We start from the raw sequence: 12,454 nt of genomic DNA, 5'->3' as shown, positions 1-12,454 counted from the left end.
GTCTCACAATATTTAGACTCTGACTGGAGATGTAGACTTCTCATAGGGGGATCCCCTAGTGTCTGTTAAAATGTCGGAGTCTTTTCCTAAGAGGAGATGCTTACGGTGCCCCACTCCTCTGCCCCGTTTCCTCTTTACGCAAATCACATGGTTCTTTGAGGACTTCCTTCCATCATCAAGCCTGACAGAAATAGCCCTGGTGAGCTCCAAAATTATTTAGAGATGAAGATTGACAACATGTGCATGCATGCACACTGATCTCATGCGYGTGCTCACACTCATGCACACACACCCTAATTTCCATGCTAGAAATAATCTCAGATTTGGACAGCTATTCAGGGTTTTACAGGCGTGACATCTTAAATTTCAAATAGATTCAGTATGTCTTGCTACTGCTTTTTCTGCACTGTTGCAAAGTGTTGTGTGGGGTGAAAGGATTTCTGTGATATATGGTATCGTTTGGGACTCACTCTGTAAATTGCTCTGGGCTCAAACAGAAGAATATGCTATATAAATATATATGTTAAGTAGTATGTATAACCAGTATGCTGTTACTGGTGAGGCGATGAAATTACCTTATGCTTACCAAGTATCCTAGTGTCTTGTCTTGATCCTAATTAACTGGTGACATATACATTGAGTCAGTGCTGTAGGATTTGTGCCCAGAATAAGTCACAAAGCATAGCAGCTTTAATATGGGAGAAATGGAGAAATGGGGGAGGGAAGGTGGTCTTCCTTCTTCTGGATAAGATTTGAAAAAAAAAAATTGCCCAGAGCTGGCCCTGTTCAGAAATAGTGAATTGGCCCCTTGGATTTTTTTTTAAGATGTCAGCTTCCCTCTTATGTACTTCTGTGAAGACAAAGAGTGTCTTAATGTCTCCTTTGAAGTTATCATTAAAATAAAAGGAGATCTGTAGACATCAGCTATAAATCATCAAAAAATAGCTTGTGGGTAACCTTTGACACAACTGAACCTACTTGAAATGAGCTAGGGCTGGATTCATTGCCTTTAGTGAAGCCAGTAGGTGGACTAAAGGTCTCCTCTCTGTGTCTCCCTCTCTCCCTCTCTCCTTCTCTCTCCTTCCATATCATACAGTGTTAGCTTCTGGGAGGTGAATGTGTTCTGGCTGAGTGATGGAAATGCATTTGGATGTGTTCTTAAATAGACATTTGTTTTACGTCTCAAAAGAATAGGCCAATCATAACAGTGTGATGCTGGGGCTATTTGAAAGGTATTTTTGCAGGCAGTTGTCTTCTTTCAGCTTTACAAAAACTATTTTAACTGATTGTTTAGGCTTGAGAAACAGCATGGAATATCTATTGTGTATGCATGTATGTATGGAATAACAGGAAATCATAGATAAAAATCTGCCTAATTTTACACAATAGATTTTTGGCATTCTTGTGATCTGACTTCAAATTCATGCTGAGTTTCTACAGTGTAACAGAAATACTAGTTTGTAGTTGTTAATTTTAATTTCTAAGACATGAGGTTTTAAAAGGAGCTGAAAGTGTTCAGCATCTCATGGGGACAAACTATGAGTCTAACTAATGAGTCCCGCAATTAGTGGTTCATTGTGCCTGCCAGCAATTTGGCCCTGATATTGGTCCTGATGGTGATTTCATTTTTGCTGGTGTGGATCAGGAATAAGATCTGAACAGTGTATTCACCAAGGGGGGCTGAATACTTTTTCAGTGCTATTCTGCTTGTAACCTGTATTCAGTAGTGACAGTAGCAAATAGAAATGGAACTACAGTGTATTTCAGTTTTAATTATGATTGTTATGATTGTTTAATATGTTCTTTAGGATAATTATGTAGGTATAATATCAATAAAACTTACTAAAGAGCTTTAAAGAGTGGGATCCTCATGCAGTTAAATGAACATATATGTGATGTATGCTCACTTTGCATGGAAGAAACCCTTTCATCAGAGATGAAAGGGTGTGTTTTCTCCATTTTATAAATAGAGAATTAAGGCAAAAGAGGTGGCTTTTTGCCTTCTTTAGCCATTTGCGCTAGTGCAAAACACTAACACTTCGTTTTGGTAATATTTTGTAACCTCTGCGAAGATGTCAGTGACCATGGTGAAGAAGAAAATTAGCTGAGGAGTGACTCATCTGAGTTCCTAGAGGATGCTTGTTGCAAAATCAGGAAAGGAACCTGAGTCTCTTCGGGTGCCCACGCATGACCCAAGGACTCAGCAATAAATAAGGCATGACTGTGGCACAGGGAAGGCGAGAGCCCTTCGCAGCAGGTATACTCTCAAGTAGCTAAGGCTCAGATATCTAACTAGGGGTGGGGTATAAATATCAACCAGGTCTTTATTTCTTTTTGTGCGTGCACAGTTTTCAAAGATGGAGTATGTGTTTATGCACAGTTTTCAAGGATGGAGTATRTGTTTGCTTTAAACATTCCTGATGGTACCTCAGACACCTCCTCTGTTGCCCCCAGTTTCTGGAACTGCTGATTAGATTTGGTCTTACTGCTAAAATGAGGTGAAATGGAAAAAAAAAACATACAGCAAGACAGAGTGAAAAATCATTTTGATTTTAGTGATCTGGGATGTTGTTAATAGCATGCAAGCATTAAAGAACGATGAGTTTTGTGTTGATAGTTTCCCTTTGAAAAGCTATTAGTTTGAAAAAGAAAATTGTCAGGCAGGTCATATCTACAGTTACAAAACATATTTTGACACTTTTCATACAGCTTGTATATATCTATAAATAAAACCAGTGCATTTTATCTTTGCACTGCCTACTCGTTGTATTGCATATGTAGCTGCCTGTCTCAGTGAAAAATATACCTAGACTGTATAGAGATACCCAAAGTCAGAGGAAATACAGGTGGTTTTGAAAAGGAATTTCTTAGGCCTACGTTGGTTGTCCAAACTGTTTGAAATCTCTTTTTTTCCAAGCTCTTTTGACTTGTTTCTTCTAAAGTTTTCAACAGCTGTTTTTTGGTTTTGTTTTGTCTTTTTTTTCCCCCCTTGAATCTAACAAACCATGCATCATTTCTGCTTCCCCTGCCTGACCGCAGCAGGAGGAGGGGTTTGTTGCTAATTTGTTTTGATATGGTGTGCTTTGGTCTGTATTCTTTTTGAAATTAATTCCTTTTGCAGGTGTGGGGTTAGAGGTGGTGGTGTGCTCCCAGCGAAGGTGTCATCCACCACAGAGAGGAGGTGGGAGGCTTTGATCATTGTGGCTTCTGTTTTCTTGTTTTTCATTTAAAATGTACTAGTTTAATGCTGTTTGGCTTTGCAGGTCCTTGCTTTATTTCCTTCCAAGTCCTTCCCCATCCTTTCGGGTTTTGCTGTTTTCATTGCTGTTCATTATGCTTAACGTTTCCTAGGGGTTATTTGTTGGAGGGTGGTGACTCCAAGTTCAGTTCAGACAGCAACCCAAATCCAGCCTAAAATCTGGATCYGCTTTTCAAACAGGCTATGAGGAAGCATGGTACCCTGTAGTTTCTACCCAACAGAAGTTCAAGAATGCATGTCACAGATCAGATTATCTGACAGCCACCTACTTTGTCCTGCAGCTTCTTCTGAAGCAGCTGGACACTTGGGGAGATTCAGTCAAGTACCAAAAAAAAAAAAAAAAAAAGGGGGGGGGGGAGAAATCATAGATCTGAATAAGAGTGGCACTGTTTCTTCTTTCTGATTCAGTTATTTACTCACTGTGTGAGACTAGGCAAATCATTTAGCCACTTTGTGCCTCATTCTTCCTGTTTACAAAAAAAGGCAAAAGCTGTAGAGGTAATTATGAGCTTTAATTAATTAATATTCCTTTGAAGAACTGGAGAAGTGACTTTTTTCCCYTCTCGCACTTTATTGTTTGCCGTGTGTTTCAGTGGGGGCTGTTTGGAAGAAACATTCTTTCTAGAAAGATGCCTTTTCCCTCCTGTCCTCTACAATTTTGTGATCCTCTCTAATGTTTTTTTACTTGTTATGTAGTGATTTGCATGGTTAAAAGCATGAAAAATTGGTTGTTGGCATCTGCTGAAGATTTGTAGTCTCTACATCAATCCCTGCTGACCTGTGCCTAAGTCACCCTTCGTGCTTAGCAGCTGACTTGAGCCTTCTTGGAGAAGTGCTTAATTAATAGTATTACACCGGATAAATAGGTAGAGCAGTGATGTGGAATATAGAGTTGAACAATAATTATTAGAAGTGAAAAGCTAACAAAAGGACTCAAGTTTGGCACAAAGTGTGCACTAGCACAGTCTCAAGCGACCAGTCTTTCAGCACTGGCTAATGTGTCTTTACTTCATATGAATTCTTCTCAGTTCATGCAAAACCTGGCAAGATTTACTCAAAAAAGCTTCACTGAAGTTTCTTTTTGTAAATGAGGCTACTGAGTTTAATTTTTTGCTCACTCAGAGATGCAGCATGAGAAGTAGCTTTTTCATTATGAGGTGCGAGCAAATGCCAAAAGGACTTTATTCTTTCAGTTTTGCCTCATGTTGTACTGCATATCCATGCATGCGATCCTAAGCAATATAGCAAGCAACAATCAGTTCTGCTTGTTTCAGTCTAACAGAAGAGCAAGTGCCCAAACAGCAGAATAATGGCAATAGGAAAAAGTCAGTTATATTTTGTATGGATGAAAATTTATGTTTGAAGTTTGGATCTGATTTGGGAAAAACATCTACAAGTCATCAGGTTTTCCTAAAGGTTGGTGCGACTGGAAACTCACAATCAAGCAAAAATAGCATAAAAATATCATACCAGCAGCTTTCCTCAAACACATTGTACTGTTTGTCTGTGGAGATTACCAGGAGACTTTACAAGGATGGTGGGCGTTTTGGCAGTCCAAAGCCAGGCAGAAGCTGGAAGTATGGTTTGGAGGATGCTTCTCTGAGGAATTTTAGAATCTAAATGAATGATTTTTGAGTAAACACAAACCAGTTTGCTCATTTTGCTAAGTTGTATGTGGTGATRTGTTCTGTTTGCCAAACACAAGGCTGGCTTCAGCTCCCTGAGACCGAAAGGGCTAGGTCCCAGTACAGTACTTGTATTTCCTAAAGRCATTTGAGAGTTGCTTTTACACTTCTGCATGCAGAATTCAGGAGTGCTTGGTCCTCTGTTATTTCTGCAGCTGTATTCTATGGCTCTAAGCATAGAGTGATACTCATAAAGTAAGCACTGCACAGCCAGAAAAAGGTTGCTGGGGGCAAAGCATACAGCTCCTAGGGCCTTCCGTGTTCACAAACAGGTGATTTTGCAYCTCTTTTGCATCATTCCTCTTTTATTCTTCCTACATCTTTTTGTGAATCCTATGTAAAACTTTTAGAAACAACAATTCCAGATACAGGCAGAAAACAACYCAGCAAATCTCTGATTTTACTGTGACAACATGTGGACTAGACAAAATCAAAGCTTGGAGTTTCCAGGCAGCAAATTAGTCTCTGTAGCTACAGACCTCTTCTCTGGCAGCAAGACTTCCAGTAAAGAAAAATGAAAGAGGAAGAAATTAGGGATTTTTCTGAGAGGACAAAGTCCCTAGAGTATATCCTCACTGAGAACCCCCAGTCTTGTAAAACAGGACTGGAAAAAGACTCTCTGTCTCTCATACTAAAAAGCAGAATGAATTAAGATTGTGTATTCCTGCATCACTTTTGCCTGTGAACAGGAAAGGAGACTGTGCAAGAAAAAGTGTACCACTAGTGTATTAATGACTATTTGGGAGTAATTTATTCCTTGAATAGTCCCCTAAAAGAAGCTAACAGGAGAAAAAAACGTAGTATTTGCCRCAAATATGAGGCAGCTCAGCTTCTCCCTCTCTTTTGAGTCCCACAAGTAAGAGTATTTGGGGAATATCGGTACAGCCATAGAAGTACTAGCTTTGGTTGGGTAACATGCACTAAGTTGATAAAGTRTGCAACATGCACTAAGTTGATAAAGTGTGCAGCTCCTGAGAGCAATGCATTGAGGAAAAGACACTCAGCAAAACAGCACCATAACAAAATGTGATTCAAGTAGAGACAGAAATTTGGGCTGAGATGTTGCTGCAGATGGCACAGAAAAGTCTGTGCACTTTGCAGGGCAAGAAAAGAGGGCAGTCCTTTCTGATATTTGCCTTCTGTCTTATCTTTAGTGCCTTTTCTTTTCCTTTCTGACAAGAGTCTGGTCATGTCTTTTGGTACTTTCTCCACTGCAACTCATAGGCAAAGATATGGTAGGATAAAGTGACCTCTGTGAAGCTAAAGACTAATTCTGCTGTTTGTATTATCGTATCATGACCAAGATGTCTGTTTATATGTCCCCATCTCTTTCYTTCTGTGTAGTTAGAGAAATTTCCACCTTTGCAGGAAGGGACACATTATTCTTAATCAAAACTTGAGAATGCAGCAGGAGGAGGTGCAGCTGCAGATGAGCATTATCTAATTCACCCATCCTGTCATGTGAACATCCCTGCTTAATTTAATACAATTATTTCATCAGTGAGGATAATATCAGCAGCATGATTCATTTATACAACATGTTTCACAACTGCCTTTACCTCTCGGCTTCTTATTATCACTACTGATAATTTCACCATGAGTGGCTTCAGAGCAGGGGGAGGGGACAGGCAGAAAGCTGCCAATATCTTTGTGTGACTGCATGGACAACTGTAGTCTTGAGGGACAGCGATGTTGAAGGGTTTTATTTGCATATATGCCATTGCAGCTCTGCTTCTCAAATATTTTGGTTAGACGTTTCTGGATGAGCAAGAGAGCGACGGGGTAAGGCACTGAGTGGCTGCATTGTTCAGTGCACAACAATAGCGCCATTGTCTCTGCCCCAGACGCGCCAGTGAGTGCTCCATATTTTGCATTTCTGTTGAAATGAAGATCTCCATGGAACAGAAACAGGGTGGGGGAATGAGGCTTTGTTTCTGGAGAGGTGGGAGAGGCATTCTTTTAGAACTCCCTCCCCCCCCCCCCAGCTTCTTGTTTCTAACTCATTTGGCTGCAATTTGTACTGTCAAGGTCATTTAAATAGGCAGCAATATGTGGCGAATGTGTTCCCAGAGGTCATGAAAAGCCTCTTTAGTAAAGCATGCTAGGCTGTGCTTATGCCAGGTCATTTAAGCACATTTGTATTGCCAGTCAGATGATACACAGCATAGTTCATGATTTTGTAATAAACCGTGCAACCTGGACCTTCAGTGTGTGCCACAGTGGGATGCGGTACTTGGATTTAAATTACAGTACAATAATTCAGTAACTGTGCTTTAATACTAAACTAATCTGTAAAATATATGAAAATAAGCTAGATTAAAAATCCAACTAAATCATCTGGGTTCTTTCCCCCACGAGCACCTTTTTCCTTTTTCTGAGACTGGTTCATGCATCTGGGCTATCAGTCTTTCATTTAGTTCCTGGTATTGAAATAGTGCAATTTTTAATAATTGATTTAGAAAGATTGTCAAAATCAGATTTCAGTCTCGTCTTTCTCCATATTCAGACATAAATGAACCTTTTATCTTAGGAGAGAATAAAAAGGGACAGCTTGATCTGGCCCTTAGAAACATTAGAAAAGACACCATTTCAGTCAGCTATTTGTAGTATGCATGACTGAGGCCGAATTCTTGGGTCCATCTGAAATACTTCAGTATATGACCTTGATTAAGTTTTTTTCTTTTTCTCTCTATTTCAGTTTTTTTCGTTCCATGTTAGTAAGCACTTTGTGTTTACCTAGCATTTTAAGTTTTCAAAGGACCATACAAACCTTATAAAAGCAATGTGATACACACTCAGTGTGCCAGCAGTATTTCTGCTTAGATTGTTTGTGAGGCACTTACAAAGCCTTCCATTTGAGGATTTCCAATGTCTGATGCTTAAACTTGAAAGCTCAAAGCTGTACAAATCCAGGTGTAATGAAGCTACAAAATTCCACTCTTGAATCTTGTCTTTTCTGCTGTCCATTTAGCCTCAAATGCTGACGCGGATGGAGGGTTCTTGTATTTTCTCCCCTATGTCTCGAGATCAGCTGAAAAAACCTCTAGATCAAATCAAGGACCCTGAGCTCCAGAGCTGTGGTTAATGATAGTCTTTCCAATCCTGGGAAGCAAACCACCAGCTCTGCCTAAAATAGCAACTATCCTGATACTRCTGTGAAGCAGGTGACTGGAATCTCTGTACCAATGCTTTGCTTTTCACTGTGTGTACTTCATTTTATTAGCCCTCCATCATGTGTTTTTGCTTATGCGTTATTCTCTACATTTTTTTCATCTGTATTTTGTTTTGTTAGACAAATATGCTACTTTTTAAAGGAAACATTTCATAACCTTTAATCGAGATCATATTTTACTTTCATCACATCTGTGTTTATATTATTACAAGCCTTTGGGTCTTAATGTCCTCTATTCTAAGCAATAATCGTTTTGGCTGGTATATAAATAAATGTTTGACTTTGTTTAACTCTAAAAAATACTGTCTTGTTCTTATCAATGGCATCTTAGAATAACTCTGCATGTCAAGAAAAGGCAATCAATACCAGGCTTCCTTTAACAAAAAGCAAGTACAGGGAGTTGTTCTAGGTCCTATGATCCCACTGTATAAAATAAAATTTCTCTTCCAGCTGTTTAAAGATGCAAACAACCTGAAGTGAACATGCTACATATGTTTTTTTTTTTTTGTATTATTACTCGTATTTGACCTAGCTCCCTTCACGCTGCACTTATGTAGCATTTATATAACTGAGAGTGAGCCCTGCTAATCTATAATATGGCAGAATGTTCGCTGGAAGAAGTTATAGTAAAAATAAAGGGAGGCCAACGCTAAATTCTCCTCTTGGTTATGCAGGTGCAAATGAATAATGAAGACAGTACAGTCCTCCTTGGTTTAAACTGGAATGGCATAGAATAGAAACTCATCCAGAGAATTTTGATTTTATGTTTGCAGAAATAGAAAAGGATAAAATGTCTCACTGAGTGTAAGCATGGAGATCCTAACAGTGGTGTTCACATTTAACACAATTGTGTATTATTAACTGTTTCCCAGGTAGTTCTTATGCTCCTGTGGGCTAGATCAGTGCAGTTCTGTTGTGGTAAAGGGGATGACTGAAATTCTTCTTAGCTCAGAATACAACAATTTCTAAACTCTCTGACTGAGTCTTTAACACATTTGAGTTCCAATGTGGATGTGAAAATGTTCTTTGAACCAACAGAAATAAAAATGTTATGAAGACTAAACAGTGAAGTAATATCGATTAAATACATATAGTCACTTAAAATTGTTTAGTTATTCTCCTATGTAAGAACCAAGCTTGTGTGACCTCTGATTAACTTACCGTTAGCCTGAACACACAAAGAAAGTGATTTGGAATGACATTTATCAGCTCTGGAACTGTCGCCTTCTGTTATCTCCACAAAGTCTTATGCTTCTTGGCTCCAGAGAAGGCTGTGCTGACTTGAATGAAGAAGAGCATTCTTACTACCAAGAATAGTGACAGCACAGATAGCTTCATCACTAGATGCTTAGGATGGAAAAGCCACCTTCCTCATTTCTAACTTGCGTTAAATGAGACCCAAACCTGTTGCATAGTGGACTTGCACAAAACCTTGCCTTCACACCAGGATGAAAAATGGTATGGCAGAATGGATTGAGGAAAAGGGAGGAGTGAGAGAAGGGAAGGAAAATAAACATTATAGGGACAGGATAGGCCAGGTGGTTTGCTTCTCCAAAAAGGACAAGACTGAAAAAAACTTCTAGCTTTAGATGGCAGATTGGAGTCTGACCTGGGTTTGTAGGGAGTGAAAGCCATTCCCATTGGTGACTGTTTGGTGGTCTGGCTGAAATGACGTGCTGTTCGCAGTCAGATTTCTAGTAGAGAGAGAGCACACTGCTGCTTTCACTACCATATCTGGAGCAACAGCCCCTTTTGCTGGCACTTACAACAGAGGTCAAGAATTGAATGTACATGGAAACTAACCCCTCTTGAATTGAACTGATGCAGATTTGTGGGCGGGTTTGCATTGCTGCTGATGCTGTCTTCTAAATAGACAATTTTGATCTTCAGGGATCCTAGTCTGGCACAGGATTGCTGTGTTTGATTGGCTTGTCGACTGGTTTGAAGTTACACTTTCGTGCAAACTGTCTCCGTACTGCTCTTCCAACGTTGTAGTTGCACTGTTCTGAGATTTCTTAATTGAAATAATGGAACAGCAGGGCAAGTCCCCTTCCATTTGGCTAATACATTAGTCTGTTTTATGCTAACTCACATGGATTTGTGTTTGTGTAAGGGAAAGAATACCTTCTCAAAACATCAATTGCTTGTTGAATTGGAAAAAATTTTGGAACACCTGCATAACCCAGAGGCCTCAGTCTACTAGCAAATCAACAGAACTCACCTTCTACATGCCTAAGTCACTTGTGACAATACAATATAGAGTCCTAAGACAATTTTATCCATTGATATTCCCCCCTTTATTGTTACGCGCCAACTGCATCTAGGACAGCTTCACTGTCACTTCAGAAAGGACAGTTTTGTCCACTCTGTTCCCGATTGATTTGTTTACTCAGCTCTAATTTATTTTTGGCTATGACTATTACAAAAGCATAAAAATATCCAAATACAATGAAAGTGCTTAGTTCAAAGTTTGCTTGTTTAAGGTAATTGAAAAGCTATATGACAGTGCTTTGCAGAAACATAAGCAAATTTCTGGTGGTTGGAGACATTCATACATTTACATTGTACTTCCACATACAATAGGCAACTATAAAACTCCTTCTGTGCTGCAGCACACCACCCTTTGTGGAAAAAAATCAGTATTATATGATGGTAGTTACAGATAGTTTAGTGGTAACTGTAAAACACTCAAACATTATGAGTCTAATTCCAGTCTACTTTGCATTGCTGTAAGTCAGGGATAGGTCTATAGCAGTGAATGTACTTACCACTTATGAAGATCAGAATCAACTTCTTCAGTGCCTATAGCTGAAACAAGACTATGCAGTATAACAACATGTGCTTTATTAGCTAACGGATGACTTTCCGAAGTCACAATGTCAGAGGAAGGCTCAGCTAACATGTGGTGCTTGAATCTAATACCATATGCATTATTTCTGGCTACTTAAAAGACAGTTAAAACTATTTCTAAAGTATCCTCTTTACTGAAATGAGTGTTTTCCTTTTTCTGTTTTTTCTTGTTTTCTATGATGGTCAAACAAAAATACATAACTTGGAATTTTGATGTGTTTAATGTGTATTTAATCAAACCAACTTTATACGTAATTCCAATTACCTTGTAAAATATTTGACCCAAGTTTTCTGTTTTTACATAGTAATAATTATTGAAATCTTGAAGTTCAGCTCAGAAAAAAATGAAAAAATCTAGAGGCTTATACAGAATTATCAAGGCCATTGTTTCAAATTTTATAAAAAGAAATGAGAGGCCCTTCCTGCTCTCTTGTTCTACTGAAAGAGAAGTATATGTTTCTTATGATATTTCTGTACTTGCAATTCTAAGTCTGGGAAGTTTAGAGGAAAACAGAAGTAAAAAAAAMCCCAAACCCACTCAGACAATTTTTCACAGCTGGGGGATAGAGGGCTTTTGAATTTTAAGTAAAAATTCTCTTTACTTTTTATTTAGTTTCACCTATTTTAAGTTCAAAACAAAATAACAATAGAATAGAACACTACTGTAAAATTATTCTTTATTTTCATTACAGAGGCATATATCTTATTGGTGTGAATAATTTCTTCAGGGACAATTCTTACATAAAAACTGCAAATAGAGAATATTCTCTAATCTCATCATGCTAATTTTCCAATCCACTGGCCATCTCAGTTCCAAAGTGGTGTGGCAAGGTGGTATCACATTTGATCTTAATATATATCACACAACCTTCCAGGTTTAGAACTTCATGTGAACGGAAAACAACTGCTTTTGCTTGGGTAGTATTGTGCCAACAGCCATTTTTTAATAATATTGTTTTATCTTCTGCTCATCCTAGGATGAAGTGGCCCAGCCTCTGAACCTTTCAGCCAAACCCAAGACATCTGATGGCAAATCTCCCACATCACCCACCTCTCCTCATATGCCAACTCTGAGAATAAATAGTGGGGCCAGTTCACTAAAATCCTCTGTGCCAGCAACATTAGCTAGTCCTTCGGCCAGAGCTAACACAATAGGTAAGCTCACTTTCATTTGTCCCTCTTCATATCCATTAGTAGGTCTTATTAAAGAGTGGGCATTTATCAGCCAAACCCAGACAGTGATGTATAAGCATCACAGGTTGACCCTAATAGTGCATTTATTGATATCAGTGAAGAAACTACCACATACTTCACAGCGCAGGATGAGTATCTTAACCTTGTATGCAGACTAGGAAAACAAAAACTTGCATTATTTGAGATACTGCTTTGTCAATAACAGTTAATAAATGATGTATGTTTAATGGCAAACATTAGAGAGAGACAGATTCTACCATGACATCTAAAAAAAAGCAAGTGATGAATAAACTT

The 12,454-nt window shown here is 38.7% G+C and overlaps 1 protein-coding gene across 19 annotated transcripts in view; it reads left to right on the top strand.

Moving 5' to 3' along the window:
- Positions 1-12,454, top strand: part of SOX5 (SRY-box transcription factor 5) — a 636,975-nt gene that overhangs the window by 589,164 nt on the left and 35,357 nt on the right. For all 19 annotated transcript variants that reach the window (XM_085324081.1, XM_085324084.1, XM_085324083.1 and 16 more), the window contains one exon: positions 11,944-12,121. In XM_085324081.1, the coding sequence (XP_085180207.1) occupies positions 11,944-12,121 (178 nt within the window). The remainder of the gene's footprint in view (positions 1-11,943; positions 12,122-12,454) is intronic.

The sequence above is a fragment of the Rhea americana genome, unplaced genomic scaffold, assembly GCF_003343005.1.
Source record: "Rhea americana isolate MKP2758 unplaced genomic scaffold, rheAme1 scaffold_9, whole genome shotgun sequence".
NCBI lineage: Eukaryota > Metazoa > Chordata > Aves > Rheiformes > Rheidae > Rhea > Rhea americana.
This window is presented reverse-complemented; position numbering and strand designations above follow the sequence as displayed.